Source organism: Hyla sarda, chromosome 3 (assembly GCF_029499605.1).
Source record: "Hyla sarda isolate aHylSar1 chromosome 3, aHylSar1.hap1, whole genome shotgun sequence".
Classification (NCBI taxonomy): Eukaryota; Metazoa; Chordata; class Amphibia; order Anura; family Hylidae; genus Hyla; species Hyla sarda.
Genome location: NC_079191.1, coordinates 302,954,806 through 302,979,914, shown reverse-complemented (window position 1 = coordinate 302,979,914; position 25,109 = coordinate 302,954,806). Strand labels below are relative to the sequence as shown.

At 44.4% G+C, this 25,109-nt stretch overlaps 1 protein-coding gene across 2 annotated transcripts in view; it reads right to left on the bottom strand.

The window, feature by feature from the left end:
- COG2 (component of oligomeric golgi complex 2) overlaps window positions 1–25,109 on the bottom strand; it is a 273,237-nt gene that overhangs the window by 70,100 nt on the left and 178,028 nt on the right. For both annotated transcript variants that reach the window (XM_056566965.1, XM_056566966.1), the window contains 2 exons: window positions 4,486–4,637; window positions 3,967–4,161 (listed from right to left, as the gene is read on the bottom strand). In XM_056566965.1, coding sequence (XP_056422940.1) covers window positions 3,967–4,161; window positions 4,486–4,637 — 347 coding nt within the window. The remainder of the gene's footprint in view (window positions 1–3,966; window positions 4,162–4,485; window positions 4,638–25,109) is intronic.

The window sequence follows — 25,109 nt, the reverse complement described above, 5'->3', positions numbered from 1 at the left end:
CAGAGTTGGTGCACTTGTTTTACATATGCTTTTAATTAAGCTTTGGTTTCAATTTTACTTGTGATAGAGAACTCTATTTCAACGGTGTTGTAAAATGTTTGTGCCCTGCTTTTGATAAAGTGGGACACCACAAAACGCGCCAAGCTTAGCTCCATGGAACGTGTCTGTATGCTGTTAAAGGATTCCTCAATAAAATTTCTTGTGTTTTATCCATCTGATGAGCGCTGGACTATTTCTAAATAATGTGATTGTTTTATTACTTGGGTTGTTACGGATGCGGCGATACCAAATGTGTGTATATACTCGAGTATAAGACGACCAGAATATAAGCCGAGGCCCCTAATTTCACCCCAAAAACCGAGGAAAAGTTATTGACTCGACTATAAGCCTATGGTGGGAAATACATCATCCACACCCCCGTCATCCTACTCCCCGACATCATCACCGCCCGACATCATCACCGCCCGACATCATCACCGCCCGACATCATCATCACCGCCCGTCATCATTCCCCCCCTTCATCATCACCCTGTCATCACCCCCCCCCCCCTTCATCATCACCCTGTCATCATCCCCCCCCTTCATTATCACCGCCTGTCAATGCCTTCATCAGTGGTCTTCAACCTGCGGACCTCCAGATGTTGCAAAACTACAACTCTAAACTAGAGACGTTGCCTTGGCGACGACGCACAAGGACGTTCATGCGCAGGGACGGACGTCCCTGTGCGTCGTCGACAAGGCAACGTCACTAGTTCGGGGCCGGCCCGGAGCGGAGAAGAGGGCCTCCCGGTGAAGATAGATAGCCCGGAATGACTAACCCTCCCCACCGGACAGTCCCTGGAGCATAGATGGCCCGGAACAGCTCACCCTTCCTTCCCACCGACGGGAATCTGGATGATGACAAAGGCTGCAGTGGTCTTCAACCTGCGGACCTCCAGATGTTTCAAAACTACAACTCCCAGCATGCCCGGACAGCCGATGGCTGTCCAGGCATGCTGGGAGTTGTAGTTTTGCAACATCTGGAGGTCCGCAGGTTGAAGACCACTGAGAAGGGATTGACAGGCGGAGAGTTCACTCGAGTATAAGCCGAGGGGGGCGTTTTCAGCACGAAAAATCGTGCTGAAAAACTCAGCTTATACTCGAGTATATACGGTAATTTAAAAAAAAATTATAATTTTTTTGTAGGGAGGAGGGAGATTGTGTATTTTTACTTATAACTATTAATTATAATTTTTTTTTTTACTGGATTTCCTTTTTTTTGCTTAACTTTTTTTCCTGTCCCACTAGGAGACTTGACACTTATAATACATTGCAGTACAGATATGTACTGCAATGTATTAGTAAAGTTATTAGTTATCTGTTCATTTAATTAATGGTAAATCTTATCGATTTTTCCAACACATTCCGGATATGCTTATACAATATCCGATGGATCTGATTAATTTTTTTTTTTTTTTTTTAAAGAAGTGTATCTAAACTGAGTGATCATTTCTAAAGAATTTGTATGATTCTGTTCTATTTATTTCTGTATTGTTCTTTTGTCATCTATTGGCCAATTTTTTTTTTTTCTTGAAAAATTCAATAAAAAATTATTTGAACCTATTGCGATCATAAATGGAGGTAAATGTACGTCCATTTGCGGCAAGTCACTGAAAAAAATTGATGTAGGGGAGAGTTGGCTGGACTGCCGTGGACATGGACCCCGCCTCCCTCCTCCCTGCCCTCTTTATCGCTTACCTCGCGACAGACGCTGACTGCCCTTTGTGACCGGAGGTTGAGGGATTCTTTGATCGACCGTAATGGACCCATGCTCCCTGTGACAGGTAACCCTGCATTCCCCCCGGGTATGTCCCCCGGGTGTCTACTGAAGGTCCCTGATGTGCTCCCTCTGCGTTTTTATCATGTACTCTCCTCTGCTGCGTTGCTGCCCATGGCTTCTCTTGTGCGGCACGGGTCCTCCGAAGGCAGTGGCCTTTTTATTTATACGCAGCGCCAACATTTTTATGACTCGGTTAAGCGATATGCGACATTGCATAGAGACCTGACCACATTCGAGAAGCTGTGTCTTGCACCCCCGGTGCTCTATTGGTTTTCTATATCGCATACTGCTTTCTCGCTATCATTCCGCCTTGCCTACATATTGTGCAGCATGGGAACAGGAACTGGGCTTAACACTAACCCCGGCCCAATGGGCTAAGTGTTTTCAGCTATCTCATAAATCGGTGGTAGCATGCAAGGTTCAAGAGACGAATTATAAAATGCTTTCCCGCTGGTACCGCACACCGGTCCAACTTCATGGTTGGTTCCCTATGGTTCCTGACTCATGCTGGCGATGTGGGGACTCGGTGGGCACCATGTCACACATATGGTGGGCATGCCCCAAATTGTCATCCTTCTGGTCCACGGTTCTTAGGGTGACTCGGGAGGTGACAAAAATAACTATCCCTAGTTCCCCGGAAGCTGCTTTACTGTCCCATCTTCCAATGTCTGCCAGTTCCTTTAAAAAATCCCTCCTTAGTTACATGCTTTAAGCACCACGTACGGTTATTCCCAGCAGGTGGAGGTCTATTGAACCTCCCACGATTGGTGAATGGCTGGCTGAAATTGCGCTCACTCAAAGAATGGAGGAATTGGTGGCCCTTACCCCTGCGGAGAATGATCGCTACACGAAGACGTGGTTTGACTGGTTGAGGTTCCAGCCTTCACGTGGATACGGAGCACTGTTTGCCCTTGCTCCCCAGGCCCCCCCTTGAGATGCTTGTCCTCCCCCTTAGAGCGTACCTTCCCCTTCCCCCTCTTCCTTCCCTTCCTTGGATGTCCCTGTGTCGTCCTCCCCCCCCCCCCCCCCTTTATTGTTTCCAGTGTGTTTCCCCCTGTCCGTCCATGTTTCTTCCTACTTTCCCTTCCCTACACTTTTGTTTCCTTCTCACTTTGGCTGCTTTTCTTTTTTTCTCCCCCCCCCCCCCCCCTACTAATAAAAAATTTGAAGAAAACAGGAAATATGGCATGTTTTAAGAAAGGTTCTGCTGTCTGTAGTGAGGAATTTAGAAAATACCAAATGTATTACATCTATTTCCTAATCCGTTCGGCTCAGAAAAAAATGGAGACAAAAACGAGGCTAATAGATCTTGAGTCAAATCTAAAATACGGAAAAAAAAATTCTCCTTGTAGTAAAACTGCTCATATGCAGCTATTTCATACACAGTGCACAGTATATATATACATTCAATGCACAGAAGTAAGCAGTTGGCAGAAACCTCAAAACCCAACATGTTAATCCTTCATTTCCCAGACATCTGTCATCAGGACACCCTCTACACATTAGATAATCAGAAGCTTAGCTTGACATTTATTCAATGTGTTTTTTCTAAAAGGCAGAAATTGATCTGATTATTCCATTTCATTTTAAAATGAAATTAACACAAAATTCAGATAAGGAACAAAACAAAAAGTGAATAGATCCAATAAACACATGATGTATGAATTTGTTTTTTTACCATGGAAAATGAATATGGATGGATAAAATTGGGGAAATGATTTAGCCTATGAGTTAACATTAGAATCATGCCACAATCATGACAACATTTGTAAACTTGAAGCACATTTGTGAGCTACATTTAACAACAGAAAAATCGTATACTATAGTAAATTCTAATCCTAACAATAAAACAGTGTCGGGTCACCACTAGAAGCCTCGGTCAAGGGCACGAGGATATTTTGCAAGTACAGCCAATCAATCAGAGAAAATCCAGTGTCCCAAGAGCCATAAAGCATATCTTTACTTTTCCATCATAAAGGTGCATCTTATACAGTAAACAGCACTGTTTTACTTGTTTTGAGGAGAGCCTCTTAAGTATAAACCTAAGAGGTTCTTTACGAGACCTTTAGGAGAAGTTTGCATCCTTACGCTTCTCATGATAGAAAAATAAAGGTAAGTTTTATGAATAATTGATTATTTGGTCTCACCTGATCAATAAGTTTATCTATATCTGCCACAATGAGAATTAGCTGATGCGTTGACAAAATCAAAGGCTGGACATCAGCGGTTGATCCAGTTTGCTGTTCTTCAGAATTGAAAGCATGTGGTACATCTCTGCCACTGGCTGGCATAAAACTTTTGTTCTCACTTACATCGCCTTCTGAAGTAGCAAAGGTTGACAACTGTAAAATCATAAAAGTTAACAGTTCAGAAAAGATTCATGAAAAAAGGGAGAGGAGATTTGTGAAGGCAGGAAGTCAAATTATCATTCTGGGCACCAAAAAAAAATCATCAGCGCACTGCTCTTGTTCTGAAAATGGTACACATTTTGTTGTATGTACAAAAAAAAGTTTTTTTTTAATGATGAACACGTGACACATGAACTGTCTATTATGCAATGTGAAAATATTTCCTATAAGAATTGTTAACCATACACATCAGAGGTTTTACACCTTTATAAACTATGATAAGAAAACAAATCCGGGTTAACAAATAACATTCCTCACCTCTTTAATAAAAGCGCAATAACGTGATAGCAGTTGCAGGGTCAGTTTCCAGAAACGGTGAGCAAGTAATGGTAGATAGATCTGATCAGACCAGCATGCAGTTAGACACGTCCACAGGACATTAGTAGCTCTAAGACAATAAGCACCTTCAGCTGATAAAGACAACAAAACAAAACATAATTAACTCCTTATAAAATCAATTCTATAAAAAGCTGGAATAATATGTTCAATTTAGAATAAATAATATACTTAAAGTTCAGGTTAACAGTACCATTTGTATAACCCTTTTAAACTACCAATAGCAACCATTGCACCTAAGGAGACTCATAGGAGAAGACCATGAGTAAGCTCACAGGTGCCCCTGTGACAGGATTACTGGGTGCCATGGGACTAACAAAGGCTCTTTTTTCACAAAATGGCTCACGACCATAGAACAAGAAAAAATAAAAAAATAAAAAGCGCTGTGCCAGTCACTGGCTGCATCATCTTGTGCCAAGTATACAGGGACATCATCTAGGCACTTCTGTCACCCAGCCTGGAGCTTTGGCGAATAAAAACTAGTGGAGGGGTATGTTTTTGTCTTCGTACCATTCCCATGCATAAAAAAATAAAAAAGGGTAGGGTCACACGTAACAGATCAGCAGCGTAATTTACGCTGCAGATCTGCCGGTTACACGACCCCGACCCATTTTGTGCCTCCAGCTGTTGCCATTACACCCAACGTCCCCCCCACCCCCCATGTCGCTCCGCCCCTGGCCTTCTCACACCGGCAATCTATTGCTACAAGCAGGCCAGGGGCAGAGCAAGGTGGGGGGACAGCAACAGCTGGAGGCACAAAATGGGTCGGGTCACTGGCGGATCCATTATGTGTGACCCTACCCTGAAGAAGATAGTGGCAATCATATTTTAAAAAATGAAAGCATAGCATCGCTGTAGTTTTGACTCACCACCAAATCGATGTGCTTGGTTGGTGTCTGGCTGCTCCCGTTACAGACATGTACAGTTTCCGCACTTTCTGGCAGGCAAGAGAGGCGATGTCTGAGACTACAACTCCAACGAGCCACCACGCGGCCGGCTGGCCATGTACAGTATATTTCATGCGCACACTACTAAGGGCTCCGCAGTTAGCATAGGGCTAGCGTACGCTGTGTACTCAGTTTGCTTGAGTAATTAGCAGTAGCACTTGTGCAGTGTACTACAGACTTTGCTAGCATAATTGGGAATCTGATGTGTAGTGTGCAGGCGCAAGGACTTGCTTTACTATTGGCTAGCGGGGTCGTGATGAAGTTCCATAACAGCTCAGCGTATCAGGGCTGAGTAGGCTAATAAATTATGAATATTTAGGAGGAGGGGCATGTAGTCAAGAGAGCGCAGGAGAGTGAAGGGAGGAGAAAAACCTCCGGAAGTATTGTGGGGGAATGATGACGATTTGAGCCTAAAAGGGTGTCCTAAAGCTTTGCTATGGGCTTGAATAGCAACACTATTCATTAGGACTATTGAGCTTCCGGCAGACCCAGAGGATTACAAAGCAGATAAACAGTTCTATATTAAAAACGAAAGTATATTAAACACTTTTATAACTTTTGGTTTGACAGTTTATGAATACCTATTGATGTGCGTAGCAGTCCTCATTAATGACTAGCCTGTTTTGAGCCTTGATGATTGAGTGTCGCTTCTTTTGCACAGTAAGTATTGTATTTATTTGGATAGGGGCAGGGTACCCCATAAGGTGCAAACATGACTCCATCCCTCCCTTTTGTTGGGCCCTGCACTAGTTGGAAATTGTCCTTTATTATTGCCAAAAACCTGTTTTCCTTGCTGGACCTGCAGGTTTCAGCTTCCCAGTCTATGTTAGGGTAGTTAAAGGATAGGGGATAAGTAGCTGATCGTGGAGGGTCCGGCCACTGGGACCCCCCACGATCTCCATGACAGGACCTGGCTCTCTCACTGAAGAGCGAGTGTTGTCTACCAGTACATGCTTCTTTCTGCACATGCTCCTTTCATTTCTATAGGAGATCCTATAATGCTCAAGTGCTGTACTCTGATCTTTTTGCCGCTCCCATGGGATGACAGGGGTCTCAGCGGTTGGACCCCCGTGATCAGTTACTTATCCTGTGGATAGGGGAATGAGTTAACTTATGACGGATATCTCCTTTAACCTATGGGGGAGGGTTATTGGATCAGCAGACAAGACCCAGGGTTAATGCCGGGCACCGCCGATCGGGCCGATGCCCAGCATTAACCCTTTAGATGCCACAATCAAAGTTGGTTGCAGCGTCTAAAAACAAAAGTAAAATATCCCGGCAGCTCAGCGGAGCTGATCAGGACCATTGCGGTGAAACCGCAATGTCCCGATCAGCAAACTGGACAGGGGGGGTGCTCACCTGCCTCCTCGCCGTCCGATCTGTGATCTGCTGCTCCATGCCTGCTCAGCAGCAATGAGCAGTAAAGCACCAATAACACTGATCAATGCTATGCTATGGCATAGCATTGATCAGTATATGCAATCAAAAGTTCTTTTTGGGGGCTAAAAAATACTGTATATACTAGAGTATTAGCCGTTCCGAATATAAGCAGAGACCCCTAATTTCACCCCCCAAAACCTAGGAAAAGTTATTGACTCGGCTATAAGCCTAGGGTGGGAAATACATCATCCCCCCATGTCATCATCCCCCCGTCATCGTCACCCCCATCATCATCACCATCGTCATCATCATCCCCCCTCATCATCATCCCCCCGTCAATCCCTTCGTCATCATCCAGACGCCCCCTTTTTGTTTTCTACTCACCTCCCCATTTGTTGCTTTCTCTGTGGGAAGGAAGGGTGAGCTGGTCCGGGCCGTCCATCTTCGGCCATCTATGCTGCAGGGACCATCCGGCGGGGAGGGTTAGTGGTTCCGGGTAGGGATCGACCGATATCGTTTTTTTAGGGCCGATACCGATAATCGATGCAGGTTAGGGCCGATAGCCGATAACTTATACCGATATTCCGGTATAAGTTATCGGCTATTTAACCCCCTGCGACACCGCTACAGATCATTGATTTAAAGCGGACGCTTTAAATCAATGATCTGCAGTGGCTTTTGCGGGGCCATAGGCCGCTGCCGCCACCCGCTTCTCTCCCCCTACCTGTCAGGGTGGTCCGGGCCATCCTTCCTGTAGTGTCCGGGGGCGTTCCGGGTGAAGAGTGAACCGTTCCGGGCTGTCCTTCTCCGGCGGTCATCTTCTCCACTCCGGGCAGGCTCCGGCCTAGTACGCTGCATAGACGCCTCTGCGCAGTGACGCCCGTGCGCAGCGACGCACCTGACTTCACGGCGTCTATTCAGCGCACTAGGCCGGAGCCTGCCCGGAGTGGAGAAGATGACCGCCGGAGAAGAAGGACAGCCCGGACCGGTTCACTCTTCACCCGGAACGCCCCCGGACACTACAGGAAGGAAGGATGGCCCGGACCACCCCCATTACGGGTAAGTTTAATTTTTTTATTGACTCGGAGGGTGGGGGAGGGGCCCGACCGGTATAGCGGTATGAGCAAAAATCCATACCGGTATACCACCCAGCATCACGGTGGGGGGTGCGACGCAGTGCGGTGGGTCAGGGGTGCGGTGCGGCGGGTCAGGGGGGTGGCGGTCGCGGTGCGGGCGGTGCGGGGGGCGGGGCATTATCGGCTTATCGGCAAGGTAATTGCCGATACCGATAATGCCCAAAATAGTGATTATCGGCCGATAGTTTCGGCCATACCGATAATCGGTCGATCCCTAGTTCCGGGCTGTCCATTTTCACCGGGAGGCCCTCTTCTCTGCTCTGGGCCGGCCACGGACTAGTGAAGTTGCGTTGAAGACTAAGTACAGGGATGTCCGTGCGCAGCAGACGTCCGTGACGTCCCTAACATAGAATGTGTCGGCAGATAGTAACCATTTGGCCCATATAGTCTGCCCAATAAGCTGAATCCTATCAATAGTCCCTGGCCTTATCCCATGCATGTTTAAACTCCTTCACTGTATTTGCAGCGACCACTTCTGCAGGAAGGCTATTCCATGCATCCACTACTCTCTCAGTAAAGTAATACTTCCTGATATTACTTTTAACTTGTGGTAGTTTTTCTTCTTTTAAATATGCTCTCCTCCTTTACAGTGTTGATTCCCTTTATGTACTTAAAAGTCTCTATCATATCCCCTCTGTCTCTTCTTTCTTCCAAGCTATTCATGTTAAGGTCCTTTAACCTTTCCTGGTAAGTTTTGTCCTGCAATCCATGTACTAGTTTAGTAGCTCTTCTTTGAACTCTCTCTAGAGTATTTATATCCTTCTGGAGATATGGCCTCCAGTACTGCCCACAATGCTCCAGTGCATGAGCACTTCTCTCTTTCTACTGCTTATACCTATCCCTATACATCCAAGCATTCTGCTAGCGTTTCCTGCTGCTCTATTACATTGTCTTCCTATCTTTAAGTCTTCTGAAATAATTACTCCTAAATCCCTTTCCTCAGATACGGAGGTCAGGACTGTGTCAAATATTCTATATTCTGCCTGAGGGTATTTACGCCCCAGGTGCATTATCTTGCACTTATCCACATTAAATTTCAGTTGCCAGAGTTCTGACCATTCTTCTAGTTTTTCGAAATCCTTTTCCATTTGTCTTATCCCTCCAGGAACATCAACCCTGTTACATATCTTTGTGTCATCAGCAAAAAGACACACCTTACCATCGAGACCTTTTGCAATATCACTAATGAAGATATTAAACAATATTGGTCCCAGTACAGATCCCTGAGGCACCCCACTGGTGACAAGACCTTGCTCTGAATATTCTCCATTGACTACAACCCTCTGTTGTCTGTCACTCAGCCACTGACTAATCCACTCAATATCGGAGTCCAAGCTCAATGATTGCGGTTTATTGATAAGTCTTCTATGTGGGACAGTGTCAAAAGCCTTACTAAAATCTAGATATGCGATGTCTACTGCCCCTCCGCCATCTATTATTTTAGTCACCCAGTCAAAAAACAATCAATAAGATTAGTTTGACATGATCTCCTTTAAGTAAACCCATGTTGTTTTTCATCTTGCAATCCATGGGAATTTAGATGTTCCACAATCCTATCCTTTAGTAGGGTTTCCATTAATTTCCCCACTATTGATGTCAGACTTACTGGTCTATAGTTGCTTGATTCCTCCCTACTACCTTTCTTGTGAATGTGCACGACATTTGCTAATTTCCAATCTTCTGGAACGACTCCTGTTACCAGTGATTGGTTAAATAAATCTGTTAACGGTTTTGCTAGCTCACCACTAAGCTCTTTTGGGTGTATCCCATCAGGCCCCTGTGATTTATTTGTCTTCACTTTAGAAAGGAAACGTAGAACCTCTTCCTCTTTAACCCCTTAAGGACACATGACGTACTGGAACGTCATGTGTCCACTCCCGATCTATGACGCGGGGCCGCGCGCTATTAACCCTTTAGATGCGGCGTTCAAAGTTGAACGCAGTGTCTAAAGTGAAACTGAAAGCATGCCGGTTAGCTCAGTGGGCTGTTCGGGATAGCCGCGGCGAAATCGCGGCATCCTGAACAGCTTACAGGACAGCGGGAGGGCCTCTACCTGCCTCCTCGCTGTCCAATCGCCGAATGACTGCTCAGTGCCTGAGATCCAGACATGAGCAGTCAAGCGGCAGAATCATCGATCACTGGTTTCCTATGAGAAACCAGTGATCAATGATAAAGATCAGTGTGTGCAGTGTTATAGGTCCCTATGGGAGCTATAACACTGCAAAAAAAAAAGTGAAAAAAAAGTGAACATTTAACACCTCCCCTATTAAAGGTTTGAATCACCCCCCTTTTCCCATAAAAAAAAAAAAAACACAGTGTAAATAAAAATAAAAATATATGGTATCGCCGCGTGCGGAAATGTCCGAATTCTAAAAATATATCGTTAATTAAACCGCACGGTCAATGGCGTGCGCGCAAAAAAATTCCAAATTCCAAAATAGTGCATTTTTGGTCACTTTTTATATCATGAAAAAATTTATAAAAAGCGATCAATAAGTCCTATCAATGCAAAAATGGTACCGTTAAAAACTTCAGATCACAGCGCAAAAAATGAGCCCTCATACCGCTCCATACACGGAAAAATAAAAAAGTTATAGGGGTCAGAAATGACAATTTTAAACGTATAAATTTTCCTGCATGAAGTTATGATTTTTTCCAGAAGTACGACAAAATCAAACCTATACAAGTAGGGTATCATTTTAACCGTATGGACGTACAGAATAAAGATAAGGTGTCATTTTTACAAAAAAATGTACTACGTAGAAACGGAAGCCCCCAAAAGTTACAAAATGGCGTTTTTTTTTTCCAATTTTGTCTCACAAGGATTTTTTTTTCCGTTTCACCGCAGACGTCATTATAAAGTAGAATTGGTGGCGCAAAAAATAAGCCATAATATGGATTTTTAGGTGCAAAATTGAAAGAGTTATGATTTTTTAACCCCTTAAGGACGCAGGACGTAAATGTACGTCCTGGTGAGGTGGTACTTAACGCACCAGGACGTACATTTACATCCTAAGCATAACCGCGGGCATCGGAGCGATGCCCGTGTCATGCGCGGCTGATCCCGGCTGCTGATCGCAGCCAGGGACCCGCCGGCAATGGCCGACGCCCGCGATCTCGCGGGCGTCCGCCATTAACCCCTCAGGTGCCGGGATCAATACAGATCCCGGCATCTGCGGCAGTTCGCGATTTAAATGAACGATCGGATCGCCCGCAGCGCTGCTGCGGGGATCCGATCATTCATAACGCCGCACGGAGGTCCCCTCTCCTTCCTCCGTACGGCTCCCGGTGTCTCCTGCTCTGGTCTGTGATCGAGCAGACCAGAGCAGGAGAAGACCGAAAACACTGATCTGTCCTATACATAGAACAGATCAGTATTTGCAATCATGGTATTGCTATGAATAGTCCCCTATGGGGACTATTCAAGTGTAAAAAAAAATGTAAAAAAATGTAAAAGTAAAAAAAAAGTGAAAAATCCCCTCCCCCAATAAAAAAGTAAAACGTCCGTTTTTTCCTATTTTACCCCCAAAAAGCGTAAAAAACATTTTTTATAGACATATTTGGTATCGCCGCTTGCGTAAATGTCCGAACTATTAAAATAAAATGTTAATGATCCCGTACGGTGAACGGCGTGAACGAAAAAAAATAAAAAAGTCCAAAATTCCTACTTTAATACATTTTATTAAAAAAAAATTATAAAAAATGTATTAAAAGTTTTTTATATGCAAATGTGGTATCAAAAAAAAGTACAGATCATGGCGCAAAAAATTAGCCCCCATACCGCCGCTTATACTGAAAAATAAAAAAGTTAGAGGTCATCAAAATAAAGGGATTATAAACGTACTACTTTGGTTAAAAAGTTTGTGATTTTTTTTAAGCACAACAATAATATAAAAGTATATAATAATGGGTATCATTTTAATCGTATTGACCCTCAGAATAAAGAACACATGTCATTTTTACCATAAATTGTACGGCGTGAAAACGAAACCTTCCAAAATTAGCAAAATTGCGTTTTTCGTTTTAATTTCCCCACAAAAATAGTGTTTTTTGGTTGCGCCATACATTTTATGATATAATGAGTGATGTCATTACAAAGGACAACTGGTCGCGCAAAAAACAAGCCCTCATACTAGTCTGTGGATGAAAATATAAAAGAGTTACGATTTTTAGAAGGCGAGGAGGAAAAAATGAAAACGTAAAAATTAAATTGTCTGAGTCCTTAAGGCCAAAATGGGCTGAGTCCTTAAGGGGTTAAAGGCAAGGAGCAAAAAACGAAAATGCAAAAACTGAAAACCCCCCGGTCCTTAAGGGGTTAAAGACACATGCATCAAATGATTCCTTAGTTTTCCTCTCTAATGGAGGTCCATTTCCTTCTTTTTCTTCTGTAAAAACTGAACAGAAGTATTCATTAAGGCATTCGGCTTGCCCCTTTTTCTCTTCTACATACCTTCCTTCCTTTGTTTTTAATTTATTTATTCCTTGTTTTAATTTCCTTTTTTCATTTATATATCTGAAGAATGTTTTATCCCCTTTTTTCACAGACTGAGCTAGTTTTTCTTCTGCCTGCGCTTTAGAAGTTCTTATAACTTGCTTGGCCTCTTTCTGCCTAGTCTTGTAGATTTCCCTATCTTCATTGCTCGGGGTTGTTTTATAATTACTAAATGCTAGTTTTTTGATTTTTATGATTTTGGCCACTTCTGCTGAGTACCACAGTGGTCTCTTCCTTTTTCTGCTTTTATTGACAAGTCTAATGCAATTTTCTGTTGACTTCAATTATGTGTCTTTTAAGTAGTCCCATTTCTCCTGAACTCCATGTAATTTGTTCCAGTATGATAGGCACTCATTTATGACTAATCTCATTTTAGAAAAGCCTGTTTTTCTTAAGTCTAAAACTTTTGTTTTTGTGTGGTGTGACTCCTTCACTGTTCTTATATTAAACCACACTGATTGGTGATCACTAGATCCCAAGCTTTCGCCAACAATAACATCATATACCAAATCCCCATTTGTGAATACCAAATCCAAAATGGCCTCCCTCCGGGTTGGCTCCTCAACCACTTGTTGTAGAGATAATCCCAGTAGGGAATTTAGAATATCTGTACTCCTGGCAGGACTAGCTATTTTGGTTTTCCAGTTTATATCCAGAAGATTGAAGTCTCCCATAATGATAACTTCTCCTTTCATTGTCATTTTAGATATTTCTTCAACTAGTCGATCATCTACTTCTTTAACTTGGCCAGGTGGTCTATATATCACACCAACACGAGTTACTGCATGATTATCAAACTGCAACGTAACCCAAACTGACTCTATGTTGGCCTCACTAACTTGTATTAGGCAAAATTTTATGCTATCTTTCACATATAGGGCCACTGCGCATGAACGTCCCAGCGCTGTGGCGTCAATGCAGCGTCACTAATTCGGGGTTGGACCGGAGTGGAGAAGAGGGCCTCCCGGTGAAGATGGAAAACCCGGAACGACTAACCCTCCCCACCGGATGGTACCTGCAGCATAGATGGCCAAAGATGGATGGCCTGTCCCATCCCCATATATATATATATATATATATATATATATATATATATATATATATATAAAATAAAGTGTTAAAAAAAAAAAAGCTTATAAAAGTTAATTAACCCCTTCCTAATAAAAGTTTGAATCCCCCTCCTTTTCTCATTTTTTAAAATAACAAAATAAAAATAATCATATGAGGTACCGCTATGTGCAAAAATGTCCGAACTATTAAAATATAATGGTAGTTAAACCACACAGTGGATGTCGAACAAGTAAAAAAAATAAAATACCAAAGTTCACAATTGTGAAGACCACGGCGCAAAAAATTTGTCCTCATATGGGCCCGTATTCGGAAAAATAAAGTTATAGGGGCCAGAAGATGACAATTTTAAACATACTAATTTTGGTGCATGTAGTTATTTTTTTAACCCCTTAAGGACCCGCTTAAAAAAATCGCTAACTTTTTAAGCAAATTAGTGCGTTTAAAATCCCTCCCCATTTTGCTGACCTATAACTTTTTTATTTTTCTGTATGAGTGGGGGTTTGAGGGCTCATTTTTTGCGCCGTGATCTGTAATTTTTTTTATACCTCATCTGCATATATAAAACTTTTAATACATTTTTTATCAATTTTATTTGGAATACAATGTTATAAAAAAAGCAGCAAATTTGGACTTTTTATATTTACACTCACTGTACGGGATAATTAACATAATATTTTAATAGTTTGGATATTTACGCACACGGCGATACTAAATAGGTTTATTAAAAAAAACATATACCGTATTTATCGGGGTATACCACGCACCGGCCTATAACACGCACCCTCATTTTACCAAGGATATTTGGGTAAAAAAAGTTTTTTACCCAAATATCCATGAAAAAATTAGGGTGCATGTGTGCGCGTGTATACCCCGATATACCCCCAGGAAAGGTAGGGGGAGAGAGGCCGTCGCTGCCCGCTCCTCTCCCCCTGCCTTTCCTGGGGTCTAGAGCGCTGCTGTCGGCCCTTCTCACCCCCTGGTTATCGGCGCCGCTGCCCGTTCTGTCCCCCTGACTATCGGTGCCGGCGCCGATAGCCAGGGGGAGAGAAGCGGCGCCGACAGCCAGGGGGAGAGAAGGGGCAGCGGCACCCATTGCCGGCGCCGCTGCCCCGTTGCCTCCCCCCATCCCCGGTGGCATAATTACCTGAGTCCGGTCCGCGCTGCTCCAGGCCTCCGTCGTGCGTCCCCAGCGTCGTTGCTATGCACGGCGCGGCGCTCTGACGTCATGCGCCGCGCCGTTCAGCGCAAAGCAATGACGCCGGGGACGCACGACGGAGGCCTGGAGCAGCACGGACCGGACTCAGGTAATTATGCCACCGGGGATGGGGGGAGGCAACGGGGCAGCGGCGCCGGCAATGGGTGCCGCTGCCCCTTCTCTCCCCCTGGCTGTCGGCGCCGCTTCTCTCTCCCTGGCAATCGGCGCCGGCACCGATAGTCAGGGGGACAGAACGGGCAGCGGCGCCGATAACCAGGGGGTGAAAAGGGCCGACAGCAGCGCTCTAGACCCCAGGAAAGGCAGGGGGAGAGACGCGGGCAGCGACGGCCTCTCTCCCCCTGCCTTTCCTGGGGGTGTATCGGCGTATAACACGCACATAGACTTTAGGCTAAAAATTTTAGCCTAAAAAGTGCGTGTTATACGCCGATAAATACGGTATATATATATTTTTTTTTTTTTTTTTTTTACACTTTTTTGGGGGTAAAATGGGCAAGAACAGACAATTTATATTTTTATTGGGGGAGGGCATTTTTCATTTTTTTAACCTTTATTTTTTTTACATTTTAATAGTCCCCATAGAGAAATATTTATAGCAATCATTTGATTGCTAATACTGTTCAGTGCTATGCATAGGGCATGGCACTGATCAGTGTTATCGGTCATCTTCTGCTGTGGTCTGCTCGATCTTAGACCAGAGCAGAAGACCCGTGGAAGGCAGCTGAGGCAGGTGAGGAGACCGCCGTCTGCCGTTTTGGAAGATCGGATCGCCACCGCAGCCCTGCGGGCGATCCGATCATCCATTTTAGTGACCGCAGTGCAGCAGATGCCGTGATCTGTATTGATCACGGCATCTGAAGGGTTAATGGCAGACATCCGCGCGATCGCGGATGTCGGACTTTACCGGCGGGTCTTTGGCTACTATCAGCATTGCTACGATGTTCGTGGTCATGTACAGGATGTAAATGTAAGTCCTGGTGCGTTTAAGGGGTACTCCCAAGATGGGCAGTCTTGCAGACCTGAAAAACTGATGCTTTATGTTGTACCACCCAGGATGCCCTGATGGCTTGGATGAAATGGGCACCCAAAAAAAAGAGGAACTTTAACCCTTGGAGGAGTAAGGTTCAGTGAAAGACGGCATCTATTGAATTATAGATCTAAAGGCTGGTAAGCTTGGAGCTTCCGTGTTCATGACGTCATGCCAAGCCTCCTCCATTCATGTTTATAAACATAGACATGAATGGAGGGGGCGTGGCCGCTGTGGTCACCAGTCATCCGGCATGGAGCGGAGTTTGCTCCGTGCACTGGATGACAAGGGAGCAGAAGTGGAGATCGCAGGGTTCCCCAGCGGCGGGACCCCCGCGATTAGACATCTAATCCCCTATCCTTTAAAGGGATACTCCGCCAGAATACATCTTATCCCCTATCTAACCTACATGCAAAAAGAGAAATAAAAGGGTAGAGAGATTGTACAGAAACCTAGAAGTGGTCGAAAATAGACTTTCAATGCGTGATGGAACAATTTGGTCAATTGGGATTTGCAGGCTTTAAACATTACCAGTATGTCAGGCTTGGAAGTACCTAATGACTGTGGAACCTCGTTATTGTGGCTCAACAGCCACAGCACAAGAAAAAAAAACTGAGGTAAAGTGGGGTTGAATAGCAGACTTTGTAAAAGGAGGAGCTGAGGAAGAGCAATGAAACTTCTGCCTGCAGGCTGATGAAATAAGCAATACTTACCTTTCCCTGATCCGTGGTCCCATTCGTCAGTTATCCTCTTCTTTCGTTGGCAGACTTTGTGCACGAGCGGAGCTCCAGGAACACACCGACGTCAATGCTGCTGCTTCTTCAAGCCTGTTCGCAGCAGAGCCGAGTGATGTAGCAGCAGTGTTGACGTCATCATGCTCCTGGAGCTGTGCCCGGGAACCAAGTCTGCCACCTGAACAAGGGGGATAACGTGTGAATGGGACCATGAATCGGGGATAGATAAGTATTGTTATCAGTAGTGTTCAGCGAACTTTTCAAAGGTTTGATTCGCCAGTTTCACCAAACTTTTACAAAACTGTCAGTTCAATTGACCAATTTAATAAGCCCCAAACATGTTTCTAACACTGCATAAGAGCTCTGAATCCCTGTATAACACTGCTAAGTAAGTATTCAAGTAATTGTTAAGTGTTTTTATTGATTAGTTATGGTGACATACGGTAACCATGGTAAATAACCTCTTGAATGCGCTGGAGGATTTTTTAAGGCATAATTACATTAAAATAAAGCAGCATTTTGGTGTTAAAAATGCACATGGAGGTGTAAGCTGCAGTGGCCTTTTCCAAGTGTTTCAAAATGTATTCCTTTTTGGGAGTAGCAATAGCTTTTTAGTCTGTTAAGCAAAGAAGTTGGCACAGATATTTCCAGGCGTTCAAAAAATTATCTCTTTTGTAGGACTGGCATACAGCAGGAGGTGGAGAATTGACATTAGTCTGCCTACAGATGGGGTGGTGGTGGTGGTGGTAGTAGTGTCTAATCAGTGGCACCTGGCACTGAATTAAATTCATCAATGATCCCTGCCTGATTTATTTTAGTGAACGTCAGTTTTTCCATGTTGCTACATAGTTACATAGTTCGTACGGTTGAAAAAAATAACATATGTCCATCAAGTTCAACCAAGGAATTAAAGGGAAGGGGTATGGTTGGATGAAGGTAAAGGGATGTGATTCTATATTTCCGAATCAGTATTAATGTTATTATGCTCTAAGAATGTATCTAACCCTGTTTTGAAGCCCACTACTGTTCCTGTTGTGACCAGCTCCGGAGGTAGACTGTTCAATGAATTCACAGTGTCGCCTCTGGAGAGTAAACCTTTTTTTTCTCCAGATGGAGGGCATGCCCCCTCGTCCTTTGAGGAGGTTTAACCTGGAACAGTTTTACCCCATATTTTTTGTAAGGGCCATTTATAATATGCCTCTTAAACGTCTCTTAAGAATGAACAGCTCCAGAATGTCCCTTTTATGAACTGGTGCTCAAAGCTAAACAGCATATTCCAGGTGAGGAATTCCAATGCTTTAAAAAGTGGTAGTACTATGTCCCTGTTCCTTGAATCCATGCCTCTTGATACATGACAATATCCTGATGGCTTAAGAAGCAGCTGCCTGATATTGCATGCTGTTCTGTAGTCTATGATCTACAAGTACACCCAGATCCTTCTCTACAAGGGACTCTCCCAGTTTAACCCCCCGACATATAATGCATGCAGGTTATTAGTACCCAGATGCATAACTTTACATTTACCCACATTGAACCTAATTTGATAATTGGATGTCCCCACACTCAGTCTGTCCAAGTCATCATGCAACCTATGCATGTCTTCCATAGACTGTACCATGCTACAAAGCTTGGTGTCATCTACAAAGATAGAAACAGAGCTGTTAATCTCATTTTCTATATCATTAATAAATTATACAAGAGCAGGCCCAGTACGGAACCTTGGGGTACATCAATAACAACCGGCGACAAATTAGAGTATGAATCATTGACCACCACTCTCTGGTTACAGTCCTCAGGCCAGTTTTCAATCCAGTTACAAACTAAAAATGTCCAAACTCAAAGGGGGAGATTTATCAAAACCTGTGCAAAGGAAAAGTTGCCCAGTTGTCCATAGCAACCAATCAGATCGCTTCTTTCATTTTGCAGAGGCCTTGTTAAAAATGAAAGAAGTGAGCTGATTGGTTGCTATGGGCAACTGGGCAACTTTTCCTCTGGACAGGTTTTGATAAATCTCCCTTAAAGATCTAAACTTATCTATCAGGCAACTATGGGGGATAAACACTTTTGCTAAATCCAAACAAACTATAGCCACAGCCGCCCCTCTTGTAAAGCTCTTGCTCACTTCTTCGTAGAAGCAAATTAAGTTAGTTTCACAATTTATATCCTTAGTAAACCCATGCTGGTTAACACTTTTAATACTATTACCACCTACAGTATGTATTCCTGTATGTAGTCCCTTATGAGCCCTTCAAAACTTTTTCCCACAAGGCAGGTTAAGCTTAACGGTCTATAATTACCTGCAAAAGACTTAGAGCCCTTATTAAAGATTGATATCAGATTTGCCTTGCGCCATTCCCTCGGCACAATACCAGACACTAGAAAATCAATACTTTAAGAGAGGGTACAGAAATGACTAACCTGAGTTCTCTAAAAACTTTTGGGTGTGATCTGTCTGTTCCTGGAACTTTGCTTAGATTTATTTTACTTAATTTACCTTGAACCATATCTTTATTAAGCCAGTTCAGTCCATTACATTATGTATTACCAGCACTGGCCCGGTATGAGGTGAAGCTAAAACAAAGGAAAGCGCTCCATAGTGTAATACCGTATATATATATATATATATATATATATATATATATATATATTTATATATGGAAGGTGAAATATATACAAATCTGCTCACCCCTGGTGGTTGTACTCAGCCAAGCAAAACAATGGTATAGGCATGTAGAGAGGGGAACTCTACGATCCAGTAGACGCTCCTGGGATACATACAGCAACCACAACATTTCCTCCGAAAAAAACACAGGATCAGGCAGGCGCTTAGATCTTGTTTGAGGCAAACAGTTTATTTCCCACAATGCAACGCGTTTAGCGGTGAACCGATTCATCAGACATAACATGATAGCCTGATGAAGCAGTTCACCGCAAAACGCGTTGCATTGTGGGTAAAACTGTTTGCTTCAAACAAGATCTAAGCGCTTGCCTGATCCTGTGTTTTTTTCAGAGGAAATTTTGTGGTGTGAGGTGAAGACTTGCTTCCCGTGCAAGTCTGCATCTGCTCCTCCCCTCAGCTCTCTGCACCTAAAGCTGCGGGAGGGTATAGCAAAGGCAGAGCAGGGGGAAAGAGGATGTACATGCCTCCCTCATCTCCCCTCCCTCAGCTCCGCCTGCCTTCGGAAAATGCAGGTTTGCACGGGCTGTTAAGATTTAGTTACAGCTAGCCCGAGGACATAGGCTTGCACAGGCTGGTTTCTTTTTTTTTTTGCAGGGTGCTGTGTTAAGTGAACAAGATCAGCACCCTGTGCAAGTCTATGTCCTCCCCCTGTTCAGTAAACACCCTGCATAAACTAAACCAGCCTGTGCCAGTCTACATCCTCTGGCTGGGCTGTCACTAAACACAGCAAAGTAAACCTAAACCAGCCCATGGATTCTCACAGCCCCGCTAGCACAGCCCCAGGATGTATATTTTGACAGCTGTCAAAAATCTACATTCAGGAGCAGGGCTGTGAGAATCAACATCCCTCCTCTCCTCCTGAGGGAGGGAACTGGGTGCTGGATCTGGGGGAGGTGCATAACTGCGTCCTGCCGAGCTCTGCCTTCCTCTCCTCTCGCTGTATGTTCGGAAATCTCCGGACAGCTGAGGGTAAGGGGCGGACGCAAAACAGCATGGGGTGCAGTTCTGTACCTCACACCGGCCTACGTCAGCTTCTTCCTCTTCCTTTGTATATAAAGAACTAAAGAACTCATTCAGTAGCTCTGCCTTCTCTTGATCCCCAATGACCACCTCCCCACTATCATTATTTAGGAGTCCTACATGTACTGTCCTAGTTTTTTTTTATTTTTCATTTACATATTTATAAAAAATGTTTGGGATTTGTTTTGCTTTCTTTGGCCACCTGCCTTTCATTCTGAATTGTTGCTGCTTGTATTACATTTTTTACAGATTTTATTAAGCTCTTTTTTTAAAGGCTAAATGATTTATACGTGTTCCCCATAGGGATAAAACTAGCTGTATAGTTATTCAGCGTTAATATGAAAACACGGAACAACATCGGTATTAGTATTTGACAATATTTTCCTCCCAGTCTATGTCCTGAAGTGCCTCTCTTACCCCATGCAAATTGCCGTTTTAAAAATTATATGTTCTTGCCCTCCCAACATGTCTTTGTTTTCTACACTTTAAGTCAAAAAGTAAATTTAACATGGTCAATATTACTAAGTTTTTTACGCAGTTACATTTCCAAACCGCTCTGCATTGTTAAAAATAACCAGATCCAACAGAGCATAACTTCTTCCTCTACAAACTGGGCAACAAAATTATTTTGCAATAAATATAGGAATTCTCTCCCTTTTACAGTTTTAGCCGAACCCTGACCCAATCAATATCTGTATAGTTAAAATCTACCACTATTAATACTGTACCCACCCAGGCAGGGCTGTGGAGTCGGTAGATAAATGTTCCGACGCCAACTCCGGAGTTTTCTGTGCTTCCAACTCCGACTCCTCTGTATTAATATGTGAATGTATTTTATACATTCCTTGAAGGAAAGAAAGGCAACATACATGTCATTACCACAGGACTACTGGCTGGGAAGCCAACAGTCTACTGTATTGAACAGTTTGTGTGCTGATCTGCTGCTGAAAATAGGGCAGTGGGAGGATCCAGGAAGGGGCATTTATTATAAAACATGATTTCCCTAGTAGAATCCCATAGTCAAGTTTAAAGGGGTACTCCGCCCCTAGACATTTTATCCCCTATCCGAAGGATAGGGGATAAGATGTCAGATCGCCGGGGTCCCGCTGCTGGGGACCCCCGGGATCGCTGCTGCGGCACGCGCTTTCATTACTACACAGAGAGAGTTCGCTCTGTGCGTAATGATGAGCGATACAGGGGACAGAGCAGTGTGACGTCATGGATCCGCCCCTCGTGACATCAAGGCCCGCCCCCTTAATGCAAGTCTATGGCAGGGGGCGTGACTACCCCCACGCCCCTTCCCATAGACTTGTATTGAGGGGACGGGCCGTGACATCATGAGGGACGGAGCCGTGATGTAACTATGCTCTGGCCCCTGTATCGCCCGTCAGAACGCACAGAGCGAACTCGCTCTGTGCAGTAATGAGCGCGCGGTGCCGCAGCGGCGTTCCCTGGGGTCCCCAGTAGCGGGACCCCGGCGATCTGACATCTTATCCCCTTTCCAAAGGATAGGGGATAAGATGTCAGATCACCAGGGTCCCGCTGCTGGGGACTCCCGGGATCGCCGCTGCGGCACCACGCTATCATTGCTGCACAGAGCGAGTTCGCTCTGTGCATAAATAAGGACGATACAGGGGGCGGAGCATCGCTACATCACGGCTCCGCCCCTCGTGATGTCTAGGGGCGGAGTACCCCTTTAAGCTAACAATCGAGTTTACAAGTTTTTATAGCCTTAGCTGAATGGCAGCAGTTTTCCAATGGTTTACAGCTTCAGTCTTGAACTATTGACCCTCCATTCCCTTCACTTATGCAAGTGTCTCTAGTCCTGCAAAAAACATATTTCCTTAATCCCTTATTAGTGAGAGGCTAGGTTACCCATGGGTTCCCTGTAACAGCAGAAAACACAACACTATGGAAAGTATAAGTATTGCCGCTCCTAATTCGTTGTGTGCCAAATAGTAAAGCACATGAAAAGCGTGCTTCTTCACAGTCACTTAACGTGTTCGTTTTGCGGTTACATGAGGCACTGCATGCATTGATCTTTATTCTTACAGTAGAGAATTCATTAATTATAACTTTTTGTGAATTGGGACATTTAAACTTGTTTTTTTTTTTTATTCCAATCTAAATTTAGTAGGAGTCGGAGTCTGTGCATTGTTTGCCGACTCCGACTCCAGGTACCCAAAATTTCGTCCGACTCCGACTCCACAGCCCTGCACCTAGGTAGCCCTCTCTATTTGTGTATGCAGCTGACCCTGTATCTCCTCAGTGGTGTTGGGGGGGGGGGGTGTCTATAGATGACGCCAAAAGTTATCTTTTCAGTGTTTACCTTCTTTTTGTAATTCTATCAACAAGGATTCCACATCCTCACATGCTATTGCATCATTCACACTGACTTTCATAACGCTTTTAACATACTCCTCCACCTTTACTGTTCACCCTATCCTTTGGAAACAGTGTAAACCCCTGCAGATTGACAGCCAAGTCACGTGAGGAGTGTAGTCATGTCTCGGTGAGCCCCAACAATATCAATGTGTTCTTCCAGTATTTTGCTTGCTAGATCCATCCATATCTCGTCTTCACCCACCATTATGTCCTGAAAGCTGTCACACCCCCTCCCATAGGCTTGCATTGAGGGGGACATCCCAACGCTCCGGCCCCCGTGATAGACAGTAATCAGAAGCACTCTCCGGGGACTTATTTTAAACTGGGTGCGGCGTGCAAGATCACGGGGGTCCCCAGCGGCGGGACCCCCGCGATCAGGCATCTTATCCCCTATCCTTTGGATAGGGGATAAGATGTCTAAGTGCCGGAGTACCCCTTTCATTGTCATCTCCCCCATTTACTTGGCATACTCTGCCACTCCTAGGATTCTCTCCCCCAGCACAGCAGACCCCCTTCCATTCATCTTGAGAAGACAGTTTGAAATGTCAGCCCTGTGCTCTAAAAAACCAAACCCTTCCACCTTACACCAAGACTTGAGCCATGCATTTAACTCTCTAAGCTCCCGCTGTCTCCCCTGCGATGTGCATGGAACAGGTAGTATTCCAAAGAATACAACATCAGAGGTCCTTCCCTTCAGCTTGGCATCTAATTCTTTATAATTATTCTCTAGGGAACTGCACCCACCATGTATTCTGTTGTTGGATTTCCATGTGGACCACAACAGCTGGGTCAACCCGAGCCTCCCAAGTAATTTGTCCACCTGTAACACCTCATGCAAAACCCTGGCACCAGGGAGACCGCAAACCATTCAGTTGAGGCAGTCCTGGCGACAAATTATTCTATCAGTCCTCCTAATTATAGAATCCATTCCAACAACTAGCTGTCTTGGCCCAACTACGTTACCATCCCCCAATATTGTATCTTTAGAAGGACGATGTTGCCTGTTGCGCTGAACACACTCCAAAGCTACACTAGAGCGCTGACAAGACAGAACAGCCAGGGCAAACTGGGCAGGGGGGTGCATTGCGGATTCATAAACTTCATCATCATGTGCTCCAGCAAAAAGATGGACATATTTTTCCGGGTATCGTTAAATATTTTGTTTGTAAGAAAAGAATAATATTCACAAACACTCTGTTAACAGAGCAGATGTGTGCGTCTTTATGGAGTTTATTGCTTTTCTAGGATATAGTGATGATATAGGAAGATATAAATGTGTTTTTCAGTAAACCACTACTATGCAGGAATAATTTGCCAACAGAGAAAATGCGTGTCTTAAAGGACAAAACTATATATATATTTTTTTTAAATTAACTGGTGAAGGAAAGTTCGACAGATTTGCAAATTACTTCTATTAAAAATGTAAAAAAAGGCTTTATATTACAGAGGAGTTCTGGAGTTCTTTCCAGTCTGACCACAGTGCTCTCTGTCATACGGGTCTATGGTGACCCGGAAAATAAGGGGGATCGGGGTTGTTCAAGACCCCCCTGGTCCCCCTGAAGGGATAGGAGTGAGGTGGTAGGGGTGCCACCCTATCCCTGCTATTGGTCGTATAGACGCGACGACCAATAGAAGATCGTGGGCGGGGGGGGGGGGTTTGCTTTCGGTTTCCCCGTTCTGCCGGGGACGAAGTCCACTTACCCATCCATGGCGGCGTAGGCGACGAACAACGGTGGAGATCGGCAGGTGGCTCCCTGTATCCTACGGAAGCCGGTGAGTTTCTGCGCAACATCTGGAGGGCTACAGTTTGAGACCACTGCGCAGTGATCTCCAAACTGTGACCCTCTAGATGTGGCAAAACTACAACTCCCAGTATGCCCAGACAGCTATCTAGGCATGCTAGGATTTGTAGTTTTGCAACATCTGGAGGGTCACAGTTTGGAGATCAATGTGCAGTGGTCTATAAACTGTAGCTCTCCAGATGTAGCAAAACTGCAAATACCAGCATGCCCAGACAGCAAACAGCTGTCTCGGCATGCTGGGAGTTGTAGTTGCGTACCTCCAGCTGTTGCATAACTACATCTCCCAGCATGCCCTTCGGCGATCAGTATATGCTGGGAGTTGTAGTTTTGCAACAGCTGGAGGCACACTGGTTGGAAAATATTGAGTTAGGTAACAGAACCTAACTGAACCAGTGTGCCTCCAGCTGTTGCAAAAGTACAACTCCCAGCATGCACGGTCTGTCAGAACATGCTGGGAGTTGTAGTTTTGAAACAGCTGTAGGTTTGCCGCTTCGCCCCCCCATGTGAATGTACAGGGTACATTCACACGGGCAGGTTTACATTAAGTTTCTTGAAGTTTGAGCTGCGGCAAATTTTTCGCCACAGCGCAAACTCCTAGCGGGAAACTCACCGCAACCCGCCAGTGCGAATGTACCCTAAAAACACTACACTAACACAAT